The sequence below is a fragment of the Danio rerio genome, chromosome 2 (genome assembly GCF_049306965.1).
Source record: "Danio rerio strain Tuebingen ecotype United States chromosome 2, GRCz12tu, whole genome shotgun sequence".
NCBI classification, from domain to species: Eukaryota; Metazoa; Chordata; class Actinopteri; order Cypriniformes; family Danionidae; genus Danio; species Danio rerio.
This window is the reverse complement of record NC_133177.1, coordinates 17,361,592-17,382,859: the sequence shown is the minus strand read 5'-3', so window position 1 is coordinate 17,382,859 and position 21,268 is coordinate 17,361,592. Positions and strand designations below refer to the sequence as shown.

Sequence of the window (21,268 nt, the reverse complement as noted above, 5' to 3'; positions counted from 1 at the left end):
TTCTTAAAACAGCGCTGATTTACCACGTGTTCAACAGAAATGATTGTGATTGGCCGAGAAGGTCATCAGTTCACCCACCGCTGTATACTGAGCACAAACACAGATGAGCCAAGCGATCTGCTTGATGATTCGACTGATCTTGAAGGCTGCTTTGCGCTCCAGTCCGTGTATCTGTGTTTGCACTGGGTGAAGAGTGGTAAACTGAGTGCAAACCAAACACTGATACACGGAGACTGAAGCGCGAAGCCGTGAAGATCAGTCGAGTCATCCGTGCTCAGCAGCGCTTCCATGTTAGTGGGAAATAGCCGGGTTTAAAACTTCAGTACCAGGACAACACTATTACAGACAACACGAGGGTGTGCTGCAGAGGACTGCAGTGTTTTATTACTCACCGGGTTACATTGGCTGAAGCAGGAAAGCGTCCTCACAGTGTTTAACTAGTGCCATGAGCTGAAGCCTAGGAGGACACTTAAGCGTATCACTGATATTGTGATCTTGTTTGATGCTAAATTGATTTTAATTGTTTAAAATAAACTTACTGAATTATATTGAAGTAATGTTTACACCATTTCTGCATTTTGAAATCTCTGCAACAGCCGGAGGTTAGTAGAACACAACATGTTACTGCAATGTTTACAGTGCTGATACTTCTGGGTTTCTTCCCACTGCAGTCTGGCTTTGGTTCTTTAAAATGGCGCCTTCGTGAAATAAGTGTATTACTCAACCTCCGGGGCCCGGCCCGATAAAAGCCCTGGCTCGCTCTGGCCTGATAGTGGAAATGCGGCTATTGCAAGCCAGTGCGTAAATGAAGAGCTTAATGCATAACCGAGACACATTGTGTAGCCCTTGAGTATCTGCGGACACTTCAAAAACTTAGTAGCACAAACCCTCTCTACATCAGTGTTGCGAATGCGATCTGCTGGTCTAACAGACACATCACAACATGATTTAGAAACAGCAATGAACTCCTTGTTGCAGGTAAAAATGAAACCATTTAATGCAAAAGTGAATTATTTCTCCATTGGTTACCTACCTTTCTTCTTTGGCTCTCGGCGAAGGCGGTCGCTCTTCTTCCCGCTCCGTCCCATATCTCTCCTTGCTAGCACCTCTTGTCTGGTCTTATTTTATCTCTGAGGCTCTCCTTGTCCTGCTTTCCAAACGAAAAAGGAATTATGGATTTGATCAACTGGTCTCTGAATGCAATTGACACCATCTTCTCAACGAGATCGCTGGGCTCCGGGGAACCCAGCTGTCCTGCGGGGACGCTCGCAGCTGGATATGTGATGGACGGGTGGGAGAAGTGGAGAGTCCTCTGTCTAGCTGCTCTGTCTCTGGAGGATATTGAAGATATCTACCTATTCGGAACTTTGATAACAGGGTTTCTGCTGATGGGCTTATGCGGGGCCCTGGGATATCGGAAACTGATAAAAGTGGTCAGCGCAGCTCAAAACCCCACTAGGCTGGCCGGCTTGATTGAAACACTGATGGGTAGGGTCGCGAATCAGACTATGGTCCTTGACCGTGTTGTAAAAAAAAAAATAAATGAGTGAAAAGAGAAGAGAACCCAGTCCAGGAGACTCGAAACAAGCAGAATTCCTTTATTGAGACGTGTTGGTTAATCTGCAGTCATACAGCGTCTTCAAGATGTTCAATGTGTCTGCAAGAGCCTACTAGAGGTCCGCAGTCTGCAAGTTCTATCACAAGTCTCTCACAAGTCTCACACAAGTCTGAATTAGTCTGAATTAAGACAAAGATTTCATGGCTATATTGTGTTCTTTGGAGGAGGGGATTTGGCTTAACAAAGTATGCAAATTAAGCGTTGTGGTCGGCAGGGTAAACTGCTCTTTCAGGCATTGATCTCATCATGTTCTGGAGACAGAAACCGCCTGACCATTTGATCGAAAAGAGAAAACAATAGACACCCCATGCTGTGAAACTGATAATTGCATCACTTTGGCTTAGCCTGTTGTCAGCAAGGCAAAAGGTTAATGTCCTTCCTAGCTGGGATGTTAATGAAATTATATAATTAAAAACCAGAGAATATAACTTTTTAGTTATACGTAGATTATTGTTCATTTGGAATTAGATGATAGAAATTTATATTTCCACAGTTCCCCCTTTGAGAGTTATTTAAAAACTCTCACAAAAAAATATATAAATTTGTAAGCTTTCCTAAAACCATTCAATGGCTTCTGTTTGATAACAGAAGCCCCATCTTCTAGTCATGTAACTTGAAAAGTTACAGGCACATTTAACTTATTCTGTGTCATTTCAATATCTACGTAGATGTAAGTGTAGATTTCAAAACTGTTCACACGTTTATGACAATCAGTTGTAATGTCACAAATCCTACATGATGACACAAAAAATCATGTAGTTAAACTGCAGATCTTCTGAAAGTCCATGGCTTGTGAATAGTGTTCAGTCTTTTGTGAGGTGTGTTTCTTGTGGTTCTTCTCCAGCACAGAGTTGATCTGATGACTTCCTGTCATTCATGGATCTCCGTAGTGATGCTCTGGTTCAGAGTGTTTCTGAGAAGATGCAGTGTTTGTGTTTACCTGCACACAAGAAAACAAGGAAACAGCAGACCAGCAGTATTCATGCATAGACTTGTATGATCATACAGTTCATGTGTCTAGTTATTCAGGTGATCGTATAGTGGTGTTAAGTTGGTGATCGTGTAGTGTTGTGTATTTTCTGTCTCCTAATCTTAAAGTTATGACACCTATAAAACAGTGAGGTGAGGATGGGGGGAGAAAAACAAAAAAGAAAAGGGAGTCTTCACCACAGGGTGCGGCCCCTGAAGCCTGTTGCTTTCAGTTCTGCCCTGGGCTCCTCACTGGTTTGTGTGTCCTGTTCTGTCCCTGAGTGTGGTGGGCAAACTTTAAGATGTGAGACACAAACTATCATTCAATAAATATCAGTCCTATCAGACATCATAACATTGAATGGGTAGTGATTGGAAAATGTGTCAAACACATTCAAGGCTGTAAGTGGACTTAAGCAGAGTTCCCCAATAAAAAGGAAGAAGTTTCCTTTGTGTCTTTTTCACAAAGAGTCTTTCATCTTAATTGTAAATGAACTGGGACATTAAGCACTCACAGCCAAAAATGGTTAGCATCTTTGTGGACAGCTCAATGGATTTAGTGATGAGGGGAGGGGTATGTTGAGGGCATTTAGCAAACTGTTCAGAAGTTGATTTACTCTGTTCATCTCTTTAAAGTTCTTTTTATTCTTTCTACACTCCCTCATCCAATGTCCTTTTTTACCACAGTAATGACAACAGATATTTTTCCTAAGACATTTGTGATTTGATGTCTTTTCTGTGTTGACCTTAGTGGCAGCTGCTTCAAATCTGACTCTGTCTTTGATGTAAGAGTCTCTTTCCCACAAAGCTAAACTGTTCATATTATTTCTGAGAGTGGTGGAAGACCAGGTGATGTTAAGAAATGGCAAAGCTTTTCTGTATTCAGTTGCAAGGCCATCTGACCAGATGCGGACTAGGGGTCCCTTATCATTTAGCACACTGTCCGAATTATCAGCTAATCCACTGTAAGTTATGGCGGATTGACAAAATCTCTCAGTGAATTCACTCACAGATTCATCTTTCCTTTGCACACAACAAGTCACTTTTGACCAGTCGATCTTTGGGCCAACAATGTTCTTTAGAGCTTTCAAAACACCCTCTCTCAAATCATCCTTACTGGCATGTTGTAATTTAGAGGTCACAGTATGCTCAAAACTGTTGAATTCAGATTCAGTGAGAATTTGAGACATTAGCTGGGTGACTTCTGTTAATGACAAGTCATAAAGACGCATTTTGCTGATTAGTGCTCTGCTAAACTCTGAAAAATTTGTGCGTGCTGATGGTAAGCTTTGAGACAATCTGTCTATTTCTCTAGGTCCTAGTGTTCTGGAAACTGTTTGAATTTGAACAACAGAAGTGTTGTTGTGTGAACTCTCAGTTCTCTTAGATCTTCTGGCACCACAAACCTCTACTGAGCCTATAGGTAAATCGCTATCTGACTGGATGGAAATGTCTGTTTCAGAGACAATTTGTAAGTCAGGATGTGTATTATCAGGCTGACTAACCTCCTCAATGTCAGTTTTTGATTTCTTGAGGTTCAGTTGTTTTGTTAATGAGGTTATCTTAGCATGAAGCTCTTGGATCTGTTTTTCTAATTCTGATTTAGCTTGAGCTTGTTGTTTAGCTCGAGATAAACTGAATTCTCTGTAGCAGCAGATAATGCCTTTCACATTGTTTTTGCGAATGCATGCATCAAGATTCTGTCTGAAGAAGTTTCCTTGATCTTGAAGGTTCAAGTTGAATTTCAGGTAGATTTCAGTCTTTTGTAGCAAATTGTTGAGAATTTGATGATTTCAGTTTCTATCCGGGTGACGGCACCAAGTTGTTGTAAAAAAAAAGAAATGAATGAGTGAAAAAGAAGAGAAGAGAGAACCCAGTCCAGGAGACTCGAAACAAGCAGAATTCCTTTATTGAGACGTGTTGGTTAATCTGCAGTCATACAGCGTCTTCAAGATGCGTCCAATGTGTCTGCAAGAGCCTACTAGAGGTCCGCAGTCTGCAAGTTCTTTCACAAGTCTCTCACAAGTCTCACACAAGTCTGAATTAGTCTGAATTAAGACAAAGATTTCATGGCTATATTGTGTTCTTTGGAGGAGGGGATTTGGCTTAACAAAGTATGCAAATTAAGCGTTGTGGTCGGCAGGGTAAACTGCTCTTTCAGGCATTGATCTCATCATGTTCTGGAGACAGAAACCGCCTGACCATTTGATCGAAAAGAGAAAACAATAGACACCCCATGCTGTGAAACTGATAATTGCATCACTTTGGCTTAGCCTGTTGTCAGCAAGGCAAAAGGTTAATGTCCTTCCTAGCTGGGATGTTAATGAAATTATATAATTAAAAACCAGAGAATATAACTTTTTAGTTATACGTAGATTATTGTTCATTTGGAATTAGATGATAGAAATTTATATTTCCACAACCGCAAACTGGAAACCATCGAGGTGAAGCTAGCGGCTCTGCAACAAATTTTGGCCAGATTGGGAGACGAGTGATGAACATTAAATATCTGTGAAATTGGCAGATATTGACCTAAAGTGGAAGTATCTTACTGTCTTTTTTTCGGCTCTCCTCTTACTCCTGCCAGACGGCCTCGGCTGGAAGTAAACAACTCCCTGGGATAAGCAAGATAAGCGGACGCTCTGAAATTCCTGCCCCTGTCAAGGACACCTGCGGGACTCTGGACTATGCAGGCTCACACACACACACAAACATATCTACAGATAAACATTCACCACCGATCCCCATCCAAACGCCTTCGTGTGCTTTTACCCACGTGGGGTGTGGGCGGGGCTGTGACTTGCGCCGGAAATGGCTGCTGGACCAGTTGGCTGCCCGTACTCAATGGACTGTTTTCCATTACCCCTGTTCCCATCCCCTCTGTCTATGTTGTGTCTTGCCGGTGTGCTTATGCTAAGATAGGGCTGTTTTTCTCCCTTTTCTCACTTTGTCCTAATCAAGGGCAAGCTGAGGGGGTGTTTTTTAGCCTAACTGTCCAAATGTATCTTTCTTCGTTTCTAAATGCTACCTCCTAAGATCTGTCTCCCCTGAAAAGTTGTTTGTGATGTTTTGTGTATGGTCTGGGGGGTCCAATTTCGCTACAGGAAAGTGTAGTGACAAATAAAGGCTTGATTGATTGATTGATTGATTGATTGATTGATTGATTGATTGATTGATTATATTAACAGGAACAAATAGTCTTGGAGAGTTTTTTCGTGTTCTCATAAGACAACGCGACACGAAGTTTGAATTGTGAATGAATGGAGAATGATCGATAGGCGCAACAGAGTCAAGGGCTTAACTGAATATAAATTAAACCCCTTGAATATTCATCTGTACTTCACATTAAACTGTAGAATGGCTTCAGAACATTTGTGATATAGTAAGCCTACATGACAACTTTCTGGTGACTAAATGACTCAAAGACCCTGAAGACTCAAAAGGTGAACTAATCCTTTCGGTTCAGATTGTGTTGGTTAAGCTTATTTGGTACCGTCAGTGTCACGTGAACGAATGTCTCAAATTTAAAGACATGTCAGAAGAGCTAATCACAAGCTAAACAATAAATGATCATTTTCTCTTTCTTATAGCATTCTAGTTGTGACTTGTTTATAGTGTGATCAATATTTGGGTTAGTTGTAGCTGTAATAATAATAATAATACATTTTATTTTATTTCTTAAAATTGAAGCGCTACAAGATATACAATAACAAATACAAATGCAGAGAATTACAAGATTGCATAAGCTCCCAGCAACAAGCCAGAAGTCATACCCCAGTAATAAAACAATAAGTAACATGTTACAAATTGCACAAAAGTGACAGTGATGATCACAAATTAAATGCTTTGCTTAAAATAAGCTTCTTAAAACAATCCAGAAAATTGGCAATCCTGATAATTATGGATAATGCATTCCATAATGTAGGTGCACAGTAAGAAAAAGCCCTAATTCCCATAGATTTTAATCTACAGCACTGCTGAAACAAAGGGAGTCGACATGCAGAACTAAGACAGCGAGTAAAACCAAGACAGGTAGAACATGCAAACTCCACACAGAAATGCCAACTGACCCAGGGGGGGCCTAAACCAGTGACCTTCTTGCTGTGAGGCGATTGTGCTACCCACTGCACCACCGTGCTGCCGGAAGCAACTTGTAACATTTGAATAATATTTTGGCAAATTAAATGAAACAACTGAATACTCCACCCCCCAGTAAAGAAAAAAAAAATCAGTAAAATGATCTGAACGTCCCATCATTAATTGTAAGATAGGCAGTGCTAACAAAACGGAGGAAAGTTGACAAAAGCGAAACATGCACTGACAACCCCACCTGAATGACATTCCATGTGACCAGAAGTAAAGGAAATTAGTTTCGAGGGGAGAAGGGAACATTATTTGATAAATAGTATATGATAAAATATTATGATTATAATTATGGAGGCAAATACATTTTTTACAAAACAACGAAGTGCATCTTTTATATCAAGCCACACTTTATACATATAAAAATAAGAAGTTTGTTTTCATTTCATGCTGATTTTAAGGGGACAAAACAATGTGTGACAGAAACTAGATGCAGCAGCAGAGATCTTTTTATTATACTTTCTTGAATGTACATGCACTCTAACATGCATCTAAAAATTATTGAATGATGTTGTACTTTTTTTATTATTATTAATTCTTTATAAGTACATACAGAAAAAAAAAACCAATCATACAGACATCTTAATCAACTAGAAAGCCCAAATAGCAGCATCCACAAAAAATAAATAAAACAAATAAATATAAATAAATTGCAAAATACCATACAATATAATATAATACAAAGGAGTTAATCATCAAAAAAATGCCTTTAACAGACTACATAGTTTAGGGGCTTTTCATGTCTCTCAAGTAGGGCCAGATGGAATCTGCGGACATTTTTTGCTATTTCTGCACAGAGTTTGGTAAAAATCTGTGGATTTATGTGGAATGATTTTGGTATTATCTTTACTAAAGCCTTAATATATGAAATAAAAACATTTTTACATTTTTTACTTTTATTTCATGTTTACAATACAAATCCAATTAGATCCAGTTTATTTGTCAAACAAAGCAAGTTTCTCATATAATAAATCTACTAAAAGACATAAATATTACTGTACAAACTGTATTGTACATAAATCATATGAATATTTTCATGTTAGTCAAGAATATAACTAAAATTAATTAAAAACTGAATAAATATAAATTTACACACATGTACATAAGTAAATAAACAGAATCAATGATGGGCTATAAATCTGCGAAAATCTGCTCGACCATTTAAAATCTGCATTTATGAATGAAAAAATTTGCCATCATAACAATATTTTTAACTGAAAATTCCAGATCAGAATTCTGACTAAAAGATAAATAATTAATAGTCTTAAAATAAAAATCAGGTATTTCATATTCTAATCGTAACCAAACAGAAATGTCATCCCTTAACTTTTTTCAAAAATTTGCATGAATAAAATGATGTTGTAAATTAGAGTAACATTTACCAAGTTCATTGCTCATGACTGAAACTTTCACCAGATGGCGCTGGAACAAAGATGACATAAACCAGAACGATATGGGGGACATCATCAAGATTCACAATCAGAATAATGAACAAGCCTGGCAAGAAATCCTGAGATGGGAGAAACTCCATTCAAAGTAAGTGAGGTGTTTAAATGGGGTGTTTGATTTGTTTCGTTTTTACTTTTTTTAGTTGACTTCTTTACTAGGAGTTAAGGCCAAGTAGATTGTAAAAATGATCATGTAACATGAAAATGATCTATGATATAATATTATGGTTGTACTGTCATTCAGTATCCAAATAACAATTTGTTTTTATGAAACAGTTTAAAAAATTGTGGTTAATTACTGCACATTTAACTTCTCCCAGAAGTCAATAACATTCAACTAATAAAGTATATTTCTTTCTATTAAAGAGCCCTTATTATGCATTAAAAAGGGTCATATTTTGGTTTTAAGGATCTCCAACAACATACTGATATGCATGCAATGTCAAAAAAACACTTTCATTGTCTTATAATATGCATTTACTTTTACCTAATTATCCCAGCGGCCTCCATATGAATCGTTCAGCAATTCATTTGTTCCCAAACCCCTCCTTAGCACGAAGTTAATCTGCACTCATTGGACCGATGACAGTTTGTTGCGATTGGTCGACAGTGTTCAGCGTGAGACAGAGTAAAATGCCCAGCATGGCTTATCAACAATATTGTAGTCACAGTGCATAGTGTATGTGTGAGCATACCTGTCAACGCTCATGTTTTTTCCAGGATTCTCCCATATTCCAAACACAGCGGCCGCCTGTGACACGCTTCATAGTAGTTACTAACACCATAGTACACAGTACCCAGTTCTCAACAGTGTTATCAGTGCCGGCGCGCCCATAGAGGCGACCTAGGCAGAATAGTAAGGACGCCATCCGCAAACTTCCTGGTCCTCACTTTCATCCGTGAACCGGTCACTTTCTTTTTCACTTTCGGGTGTTACAAACCCTTTGATTAATTCAAAATAAAGAAAAAGTAAGTAAGCTAAAAATATAATATTTACAATATTTACAACACTGAGACAAATAAAGACGAGAAAAAAACAAGAGAGCTGGCAGAAGGGACGCAGGCGGCGCTAAAGAAATTAAAAGAATAAAACCAAACCTAAATCTAACTTCCCAGAAGCATCTATCTAACTAACTATGTGAAAACAGTATAATAAACACGCAAAGATCTTCCGAGTCCTAACTATCTACTCTATCTAGCTATCCAAAAAGTACAAGGAGTGGCGCTCGCCTCTAACCTAATGTACTAAACAGCAGAGTAGTCCTAAGTGTTGCAAAATGTATGTCACGTGACCTTCTAACCTGTCTGCTTCGTCCAAGCCTCGTAAACAATGTAAACTGAGAATGATGTACGAATAACAGACAAATAACATGCACACAACAAAATACACAGTTAGACGGGGTTATTTCTAAATGCACGCAATAACAGAAACAAGCAGAAAAAGCAGAGTAACTGAAGTCAAGAGAGAGAGAAATCAAGGGACCAGCGAGTGGTCTGACGCACGCTTTTATGACGGGTGGTCTTTGCTTATTGGATGTGACGTAAGAGTGACGTAACCGGGAAGGAATGACTGACAGCTGAATGGACCAATGAACAGAGCCTGAGAATAATAAAAGTAGATATGGAAGAACAGAGCGAGAGAGAGAGGAGAAAAAATACAGAGCAACAGAGCACAAATAACACAAATACATAAAACGGGTTGAGGGCAGCGTGATCGGCGTTCGCCTAGAGCACCAGTTCAGGTTGCTCCAGCCCTGAGTGTTATTCAGGCACCTCACCCCGAACCTAACCCTCTGGTCTCCCAGGTTTTCAGGGACAGATGTTGGCAGGTATGTGTGCAGTTAAACTCCAGCATATAGTTCTATTCCTAACCGTGACACACATTCAGTATTAATCCACACAGAGGCAAAAGAACAAATCTGAACCTTGACTGCCGCACGTTAGAGCTGTACAATTAATCGTAAAAAGATCGCGATCTCGATTCGACCCCCTAGACGATCTTAATCCAGCATTTCTACGATTCTGTCAATCATATTTTCAAGTTCAGAAGAGAAAAAAAGGCAGCTGCACGAGTCTTTTCATTGTTTCACATAAGTAGCTCAGTCACATGGACACCTCTAAATGATGTTGAATGAGTCACATACTGTGTTTTTAAGGTATAATTCACCTAAAAATGCAATTTTTGTCTTCATATAATGATGTTTTTGCTGCTGGAAAATCACACGTGACATGAGCTGCTGACCATGAGCTGTAATCATAGAGAGGGCGTCTACTTTAGTGAATAGAACCTGCATATGTTGCTAATAACAGGTAATACAGTTGTAAATAATATTCAGTTTGTGGCATAGAGTGATCGTTTGGGAGCCGCAAGCGAAGTATGAACAAGCAGCAGTCTAAATGAAACCGAAAGTGTGCACGTCATTTAAATGGTCATATCGCATTTAAGAGTTATGATTACGACAAGCATTTGATATGTTTTTTCGTTCATAGCGGACACAATTTTTTTTGTTTACAATGTCAGTATAACTACTCTAGCCTATATATTGTTAAATATAATCTGATAAGGGCAAATGTCTGATTTTACCAGTGAATAAAATTGTATAATATGACAGATTGCAAGCATACATCTTGAACATAATAATTCAACATCAAATTTCTTATAAGTAGAATATAATTATTTATAGAAGCCAGTAGACCTACACATAATATTAATATTGATGTTTTGCCATATGTTTAATTTTACCATACCTTTATTTTACATCAACAGAATCGTGAGAAAATCGTGATCTTTATTTTAAGCAAAAAAATCGCAATTCTCATTTTACCCAGAATCGTGCAGCTCTACTGCACGTGTGTAGGAACAGCTGACGGTGACCTTGAACAAATGGCCGATGAATTCTCCGTAATGTGTAGATTCCAGAAGCACTCGAACTGCACAAGGCTGGGCTATAATGCTGAGGCATTTTTGCAAAAATAAACCAATGTAAAATGGTGAAATATGTTTTCGACAACCCATGAGCCTTCCGACTGATTATAATACATCGGTATTAAAATTCCCTGCTTCATTTTATTCACTCCTTGATGATAAAGTGCTCTCAACATGTACTATATAGAGATTAGAGAATCAAGTAAGTAATTTCAGACACTAGTTTAAGTGTCAGAGTACATAAAGTATGTAAATCCTGATGTTCTTCTGTTGTCCTCCTCAGAGAATGTCCATGTGGACCTTCACTCTTAAGGTTTGGTGGTAAAGCAAAAGACTTCTCACCCAGAGCCAGATTTCGCTATTGGATGGGGTGAGTGAAGCTTTTTTTTTTTCCCCCTAAATGCTTTATCTCAAATAGACGTCTAAAGCGGTGTGATATTTATTGTATGCAATAATATTATGACTGTTGCTTTAACAGCTGGGACTGTTTTATAAAAGTGGTTAAGAAAAGCAGAGATTAAAGTTAAAAACCTGACTTTAATGAGCCGAACTAAATGTCCACGCTTAAATTAGTTCCATAATAGCAAGTTGAAAATCATTGCATTTAAAGAGCCCATATTATACATGAAATAGGGTCATATCTTGGTTGTAAGGGTCTCCAACAACAGTCTAATATGCATGCAAGGCCAAAAAACACTTTCATGGTCTTATAATCTGCATTTATTTTTACCTAATTATCCCAGCGACTCCTGTATGAATCATCCAGTGATTCATTTGTTCCCAAACCCCTCCTTAGCGCGAAGCTAATCTGCGCTGATTGGACCAATGACAGTCTGTCGCGATTGGTCGACTGCCTTCAGTCAGAAAGTGAAATGCCCAATAGCTAATCAGCAATATAAAAAGTATTCACAGTTCATACACGCTCGATAGTGTAGGCGTGGATTTTAGCTGCCATACACACACAAAAACAAACACACACCTCCGGACGACAACGCTCCCGCTTCCACCCTCACCTGCCAGGTTTTAGCCTGAACCCGACCGATCCCGCTTATATTAAGAATTTGTTGTCCCGGTGCCCGACCCGCCCCGCCCCGTTTTCTGCCCACCGCGCCCGATCCCGCTAAAGAGCGGGGGAGAACAAAACCAAAAATCACCCAGCTATACAGTCCAGATAGCCAAGCTGTCTGTATAAACACACACACAGCACCAGGCACACACACACAGACAAAGCTCTCTCTCAAACGCACGCGTGTGCACTAACACACACACACAAGCATCAAGCAGACACACAGGCAAACCTCTCTCTCTAATCCGTGATATTGCTAGACAGCCCGCTCCCGTCCCAAATTAAACCCGTTACCGACCGCTCCTGCGATTTATTCGGAAATTTATTCCCGTGCCGCAGAAATCTGGCGCGGGGACAGCCGCGGGAATGCAGACCTCTACCATGGAGCTCCGTAAACAAAGCAGCACGTGTCGCGTTTTTAATTTGACTTTGCACGCGATAAGAGAATATAGCCAGTTAACCTGATACAGTACACGCGGTTACAAGTAACAAATCACAACTAAATACATTTGCAAGCTAGAGTCAACGAGGCAACAACTTAAATCGCACTTACTTACACTTGAGAAATGGAGGAAGAAACCCATCCTGACGCCCATCAGTAAGTTAACTTACTCTTTACTGATCCTTCCTTTAACAAACGCAGATGAAGTATTCTTTGTAGCATGTAGTTTCCAGAAGTTTCCAGTAGTTTCCAACTGCTTGGTTATAATGCTGATGTTTCATCTTTGGGTAGACCCTCGATAATATCCCTCTGCAGTATGACTTCAATCGATCGGCATGTTTGTGTGCGTGTGTTTGTGGATGTGTGTGTGTGTCTGGGTTTCTGCGTCAGAGGGCCGGGCCTCAGGTTTAAAATCTCCCGGGTTTGCGCGTGCACGTGAATAACTTGGTTTCGTTCATACATCATGGCAAAACACCTAATGACTCGGTATCAAGGCGACTCGTTTGAAGCACTATGAGTCGATAGTCGATATAGATGAATCAACCATTTTAAACACTGTATTCTTACAGATTTAAGCCTTAGCTGGATACTTCACTTCACTTAGAGCTGTTACACACTACATGGAGGAGAATTTTCAAAAACCCATAATATGGGCTCTTTAACTAATCTGAGTTCAGTTTAAATATTCTAGATAACTGCTTGTGCACATTACTATTATAAAACCCTAAAGGTCGAGCGTAGATGCATCGATTATGTTGTGTGCTACCATGGCATTGAGAACCGAAATGTTTCTAAAATGAGACATAGCTGTTAACCTAGAGTGAGCTCTGTTTGTTTTTTAGAGTTTATACATATAAGAATTCAAACATAATAATCAAAAACTACAGTACGGCTTGCAACAAAGCAAGAGAGAAAGCTGACAGGAAATTGTAAATATTAAAATATTGTCTATTATTTAGGTTAAATTAACATTTGTCACAATACATTAAAATTGTTCTTGCGCGCACGCGAGAGAGAAGGAGAGAACGCTAAGCCTACTGCCAATTGTTGCTTGCAAGAAAGAAGTTATTGCATTGCAGGCTCCCTGTAACATTCAAAATGTGCTTAACTTCACCACATTAAAGGCTCATGAAACACCAAAACACATTTTTTGAGATGTTGACAGTCGTATATGTGTCACACACTGCTAAAAACACTATTAGGACACATATTTTACTAAAAAGTGAAAATTGGTTGTTTTTGCGACATTTCAAGCAAATTCGTACTTCCGGCTTGAAACAAATTTTTGAAGCTGCGTCACGGCCTTAAGATCTTAGATCTTAGCGTGTAGAGAGCATAGGTTTTTGCGAAAGGCAACCAGTGTTGGAGTGTGTGGTGGCTCCGGAGTAATGTGGATGTTGAGGGACAGAAGGAAATGATCGGATATTTGTAGTGGAGTTATTAGTGTTTGATCAGCGAAGCAATGTCGTGTGTAAATAAGGTCTAGCTGATTACCTGATTTGTGTAGCAGAAGTAGGTGCTCTTTTGAGGTCAAAAGAGGCAAGCAGAGTCTAAAAGTCAGCAGCTTGCGGTCTCTCAATGTGAATGTTGAAGTCACCTAGCACCAACAAGGGAGTGTTATAATTAGAAAAAGATGAGAGAAGAACATCCAGTTCATCTAAGAAGTGACCTAATGTACCCGGTGGGCGGTAGATGACAACCACATTTATGTAGAAGGGGTGGATAATAGTGACTGCATGGAATTCAAAGGAGCTGATTGTTGGCAGTGACGGTCTCAGAGTAAATTTCCATTCTTTGGAAATCAGTATTCCAGTCCCACCCCCTCTCCCTGTCTGACGAGGAGTGTGGGGAAAAAGAGAAATTAGTAGAAAGAGTATCATGTGTAGCAGTGTCCTCCGGCCTCAACCAAGTCTCAGTTAGAGCCATGAGATTAAAGTCAGAATATGTAGCTATGGAGGTAATGAAATCTGCCTTGTTAACAGCAGATTGACAATTCCAGACGCCCACGGAGAGAGCGAGTTGTGAAATAGCAGATACATGTATTGAACGAAGGTTGTGAGGATTACGCCTGCAGCGTGCCTCCCGTGTTTTGCGAGTGTTAGTAACAACAGGAATTAGTAAACACATAATAAAAGTGCAATGAAAACAAAAATAAGTGTAAAGATAAAGTAAAACAAGAAAGTAAAGTACTCAAGTGCTTTGTCAGTGTCTTTGCTCGGTGGAGTCGATGGCGCAGGTAGAGTCGATGGCGCAGGTAGAGTCGATGGCGCAGGTAGAGTTGATGGTCTTTACACTCGTCGGTCTTCACACGAGGCGGTCTTCATACGAGGCTGCCGCGGTGAGACTAGTTGCTTATATACACCCCAGAGCACTAGCTGATTGAATTCAGCTGGACACGCCTCGAGAGTAAAAACAACGCCCGACACTGCGGCGGACGGCGCAAAACCGTCCACGTTCGACACACAAGCTCTTATAGTAACCAAGGAAACAGTGGCTTAACACTTCTAGTATTATACACAACTGAAAACAAGTTTAAATGTCCTAAAACTTTACACAAACAGCTGAAAACAAGTCCTCAAACCAATATTATATATATATATATATATATATATATATATATATATATATATATATATATATATATATATATATATATATATATATATATATATATATTATTAATACTGTCAAAATTAATGCGTTAATGCATGCGATTAATTTGAAAAAATTAAAATTTAAATTTTTAATAATTTAAAAAAATAACGCAATTGTAACATGAAATTAGCTCATTTTATGAATATTAATAATCAACAATAACGGTTTATTCTTAATTATTAATGTTCCAGCTTAAGCTTCAGTCAGCTTGGTCAAACCAACATATGATTGTAAATGATCATGCTCGCGCGACCGAGCGGATTCCCAGATTATGAATATTAATTATCAACAATAACGAATTATTGTTAATCATTAATATTCCGGATCAATTTATTGTTAATTTGACCAAACAAACACAAGCAGAGCAGCCGCTCTTCCGAGCGGACACGGTAATCTATTCATTTAGAACAAGGGAATTTAATTGCTACTTCTTGTGAAGTAGATTAATCATTCAAAAGTTTTAAACAACTTATAATAGCAAGGCAGGGGAATCTGTATTTCAGTGACATTTTCTCGTGAGGCAAACAATACAATTCATTTGATGATAATGGAATTTATTGACTAGTCAGACGTAACGAACAAACAAACACACAAACATACATTAAACACAAAACAAAGGTAAACCACGTGGAGATATCGGGTCTATAGAACGTGTAACAGCAAAGAGACAAAGTAAAGCTTGGAATTATAGATTTCAGGTAAAAAGTGACAAAACTTTCAGTTCCACACGCACCATTAAGGACCACCAAGGTTATAAAAAACACCTTTTTGATAAAAGGGGCACAGCTTAATCGCATAACTAAAATCACCTGGTTTTTCATGTCTGGAGGTCTCTTTTATGCGTCTCTCTTCCGTCGTGATGAAAACTACTCTTGATGTCCTTTGATGCGTGGAGTTTGTAATGCAGTTCGGACGAACACGATCGCAAACTTTAAACTGAATTTACTTTGCCGGAAAATAAAGAAAGCGTGGCGGGAAAAAGTCCATGCGGCTTAGAAAGCCACGTGTGGCCCGAGGGCCACCGTCAATGATGTTCCTTTTTGGGACGTTCTCTTTCTGCGCAGATGTTTGGGGGGAAGTGTGCTTATACCTGCGGGTCACGTGACAACCCGTACAGCATTCTGACCAATGATTTCAGGGGAAAGTTTGCGCGCGAACCTTCCTTTGTCTCTGGGCTGCGCGTATGCAAATTTGAGCGTCCGCCTAAAGCATGCGGACAGGCATTTAATACAGGGCTTTAAAGAATAAAGCAATGCGAGTTATGGTCTCGATCTATGCATCATGTGTTGTAAAATGTCAGCAGAAGCCCATTGGTACCAAACATGGGGGGGTTGAAAGTACCTCAGCATAATTTTTCATATCCTTACAATATTTATGCTTTACAAAGGCCTACATGGAACATGCATACAGGTTATAAGAGAGGTTACACAGGTAAGAAAGGTCAGAAATGAGATACAAAGTTTACAAAACATAACACATTGGTTTTGTGCTGGTTCTGGATTTGATGAGTTCATTTTCTTTCTGTCGGAACAGCCTCGTGGGGGTGTATGTGTGAGGGTATTTGGAAAGGAATGTCTTTAAAGTTTTCCTGCTTATCTATCCAGGCCCCCTGAACAACTTAAGCTGTCACGAAAATCCAGACTTCTTGGAGCCAGGAGTCGTAAAACCGTTCTGTCGGATCGTGATAAAATCAATAAGAAATTTTCTCTGTGGACTGTACGCTACACAATTAAAGCCGTTGCAGGTTTTTTTTGTTGTGGTGGACGTGTGTTCAACATGCAAGAAATATGGATAAGACCAAGAAAGCACTTTTTGAAGGCAAGTTTAAGTATGAAACAATTAGTCACATCACCAGGCTCTCCAGAGTTTCATGAAATTTCGGGTGTTTCATTTTTAACTTTCGACTTCTGTTTTAATGTAATATGATACCGCATGGTGAACAAAAAGAAAAACCTCCACATTTCGTGACTTAGTGGTCCTTTAAGATAATCAAATCACTGCTTACACGGTAGACTTTTAATAAGAGTATAATCTTAATCATATTAAAATCAGAGTATTGGTGTCTTATGTAAATGTACTTAGAAAGTCTCTGGTGAAGTCGCGAGCCGTTAAAGACAGCGCATTACTCTGCCTTTCAGATTGAGCTCTCCAAGTTTAGCGTGTTTCCTCATTAAACGCAACGAAAGCTTCGCATTGTTGTATCAGAATCCTTGTGAAATGCAGCCATACTTTAGAATGTTTAGTTTAAGCAAATTTGATGATGTGTGTTGAATCTGAAGGGAGACGCTCCAGCGCGTTGTGTGTGTGTCTTTGTCAGGTCTGTTGAGGAGTGTCAGGGGTTAAGTGAGCGACGTATCGAAGTAGAGGCGTGCGCGCGCGCGCGAGACGTACCTAAAGAGTGGTGGAGGTGAGTTGCGCGCAACACACCTGAAGAGCTAGGAGGGATGCGGTGGAGAGGGGTGTGCAACGTATTTAAGGACCGAGCGGGAGACGCGCGATTTCAGGGAGATTATCATTCATTTCTCTGTGCATTTGCCGGATACTCCTAGTCTTAGCAACTGGATGAATGTAAAGGAGGACTGAGCAAAATTGTTTCTACCTTATAATTAATGTTCTCAATTCACAGCAAAACAACTTTACAATGAGTGCAACTGTTTGTATCCAATAGTTTATTATTATTATTGTTTTCCAATTTCCATATCTGCAACGCCTGTATTTTGGCATGTTTTTGCAGTCCACTTAGAATACAAACGTGGAATTCAATGTTTTTTTATTGGCATTGATGGTTTTAAAATTCAAAGGGCATTAACATGCCTGTATTTTAATTTCTGTAATAAATATGGCTGTCAAGCCAGGATCTTGAAGATTTATTGTGGGTATGTTGCTTACATGAAGAAATCTGTGTTAAAAGTTAAACTAAAATTCTAATAAACAATTATATTTTGAATTTAAATAGTTTTTGTCTTGCGTTTACATTAATTTTACATTTGAATAGCCAAAATTACAAGTTTTAAGTATTATAAATGCGATTAATTGCGATTAATTTAAAAAAAAAATGTGAGATTAATTAGTTAATTTTTTTTAATCGATTGACATCACAGATCTCTCTTTTAAAGTAATATTTTCTACAGAATGTGCAAAAAGCAAAAGCAAAATTTTGAATTTTGGACTAATCTAACAAAAAATAATCTGAACATCACAGTGCAAAAATGTGTACACCTAAATTAAAATGTTGAGGGAAAATATTAAAGAAAATTTTAATAAACAGGAAAGAAAATCATCAGAAACAAAGAAATATAAAATTACTATTAAGTGAATATAGAGTTTTCATCATTATTAAGCGGTTAAGTGAATTCAAATGGCATCAAAATACTGAACTTGAATGTTAATATTACCTTGATTAAGCTTGAACTTGACTTAGCCTGAGAGTTAGCCTGCCCTGGACCAGGCTAGTTTCCCAGCATAAGGTGCCAGAGTAACCGAGTTTGAACTATCGTAAATTTGATTTATGAAACCAAATCCGCCATAATAAACCTGACTTACCAAAATAAGCCTGGCTCATTCTCTAAGCTTGGTTTATGGAACAGGCCCATGACATTGTCACTGAGAAAAAAAAAAAAAAAGTTTTGAGTCACTGACTGAGCATAAAATTCAAACTTTGAACATAAGATACTAGTGCATGGGTGTATTCAATATATTTATAAGATATGATATAGTTACATAATATTGCAAACAAAATTAAGTTTTGCAATCATCAGTCATGATCATGATTGCAATCACTTGTTTTAAAGTAAATGGCTCTTTTGAGCAAATTGTTTGAACAAATGATTCAGCGAATCAGTCCTTAAAGAGTCAGTTTACCCAAAAATGCAAATGTCCTCTCCATTTACTTGCACTCAAGTGGTTTTAAACTATTAGGAATTTCTTTCTTATGTTGAACACAAAAGAAGATATTTTGAAGAATGCTGTAAGCCAGCAGCCACTAACGTCAACGGCTCCTCCTTTACAACATTCTTTAAAATACCGTCTTTTGTAGTGAGTCAGGTTTAGAAGATATTCTGGATGACTAAATTATAACAGAATTTTGCATTTTTAGTGAATTATTAATTTTAGACAGGGACTTGCTGCCACATACAGCTTGTTTTAGTTTCAAATTTAACCATCTATGACTGACATAAACAGCTAACTAGCTACTAGCACAAAAACCACAGTCGGCAAAACATTGTTTAATTATCTTTATTTGGAAAAAAATTCCAAATGCTGTCAGGAGAGTTCTAATAATGTGCTTCTGGTGTTGTGCTTTGCAGGCACGAGCTGCCATTTGATCGGCACGACTGGATTGTTGACCGTTGTGGAAAAGAGGTCAGATATGTGATCGACTACTATGATGGAGGCCTGGTGTCCAAACACACCATCCTCGATGTGCGTCCAGCCTTCGACTCTTTAGGAGCCGTTTGGGACCGTATGAAAGTGACCTGGTGGCGTTGGACCTCAACATAAACTTACTGGACATGAACTGTTGGATAAACAGGAACTATTATTTATAACCAAGTCTGTGGAAGGTTTTTTTTTTTTTGCATTTGGAGTCAGAATGGCTTACTTATATTCCTGTGATGGATCCATTAGGTGAAAATTTTGAAACTATTTAATAAGAATGTGGCACTATGTGCTATTGCAAACTGCATCATGTAATAAACAGGAAATGCTGTTAATCTTATGAAGGTGTTCTGGTATACATTAGGAAATGCACAGTTTGTTTTTTAGAATCTATAGTTGGCAAATCAGTGCTGCTTTATCATAAGGCATCCATAATATTAACAATACAGAGTCAAGTGGCTGTGTAAATATACACAAAATCTGATAGATACAAGTTTTTCTTCATTTACTACTCTTTTCTCAGACCAATTATATTTATTTCTGACATAAAGTTAGTTAAAACAATTTATTGTAATGCTCATTAAAATATTCACACTTTTTTGTTTAAAACAGAATATAAAGATGTAATATTTTGGAAATTGAGTGGATCATTTGGAATTAAGTGGACATTGGTGCTTACTCTTTAAGTTCACTACATTATTTTATGCTGTTCACAATAAGCTGAAAGAATGTAAATATTGTTAAATAAAATAAAGGTCTGGCTTAACTTAAAATGTGCCAGATACTACTATTGTGCCATGTACTTTTCAAAATGTAAAAATAAAACAATAGTTTAAATAAAAAGAAACATTACTTTATAAAGAAACCCACTATTAAATCCCCCTATTCCCCCATGTTTTAATTTTACAAGAAAATTTGTTCATTCAATTTGCTTGCATTTTGCAGGGTTAAATTGTCAGTGCTTTCATTTGATTACAATAGATCCATAAAATGCCATAACTGCCATCAATAATTATCTCTATGCTCTTTTTTCATATATATATATATATATATATATATATATATATATATATATATATATATAGGGGAAAAACCATGAGTCCTGAGGGGTATTGCACAAAAGCAAGGAAAAATGTGAGTTTCAAGCTATCCCAACTGAATTTAGCCCTGACTCAGTTGAAAGTCGTCTAAAGTTTCTACTGAGATTTATTCTTTGCTAATTTGTTAATTAGTTTCGCCTCTGCATGTGATTCTGTTAAGTCTCTGAATGAAAGTAATGGGAGGTCCCAGATTAGAGGGCAAGAGGACCCTTTTTTAACTTGATACCTGATTGGCTGACATCGTGTTTAATCCATATTTCCATCCCTGATTCTGTGACAAATGTTGTGGTCTTTAAGAATGCCATGACATGAACGTGCAGTTATCCTGGTTATCTACATCAGGCTTAACATGACAGCATGTTCTCATACTGGATCAGCAAATGTCCAATGGACTAAGTCTTTAGGAGCTAATTGAACTAGATCAAGCCACACTTTTCTGTTCTCCTGGCTACTTTTGTGCAATATCGCTCCTCTGTTCGATAATTTCTCTCTACTCCTGTGATGACTGTGGTTCTGCAAACTTT

At 38.3% G+C, this 21,268-nt stretch overlaps 1 protein-coding gene across 7 annotated transcripts in view; it reads left to right on the top strand.

The window, feature by feature from the left end:
* Positions 1-19,984, top strand: part of hccsa.1 (holocytochrome c synthase a) — a 34,517-nt gene extending 14,533 nt beyond the window's left edge. For 2 of the 7 annotated variants that reach the window (XM_005163320.5, XM_005163319.5), the window contains 4 exons: positions 8,147-8,266; positions 11,388-11,474; positions 17,585-17,674; positions 19,575-19,984. In XM_005163320.5, the coding sequence (XP_005163377.1) occupies positions 8,147-8,266; positions 11,388-11,474; positions 17,585-17,674; positions 19,575-19,767 (490 nt within the window). In that variant the 3' untranslated portion in view covers positions 19,768-19,984. Of the gene's footprint in view, positions 1-5,174; positions 5,728-8,146; positions 8,267-11,387; positions 11,475-17,584; positions 17,675-19,574 lie in introns of those variants that run through there. The other 5 variants (XM_005163321.5, NM_001002498.2, XM_073915760.1 and 2 more) reach the window with 3 other exon arrangements.
* Positions 19,985-21,268: the final 1,284 nt, after the last annotated feature.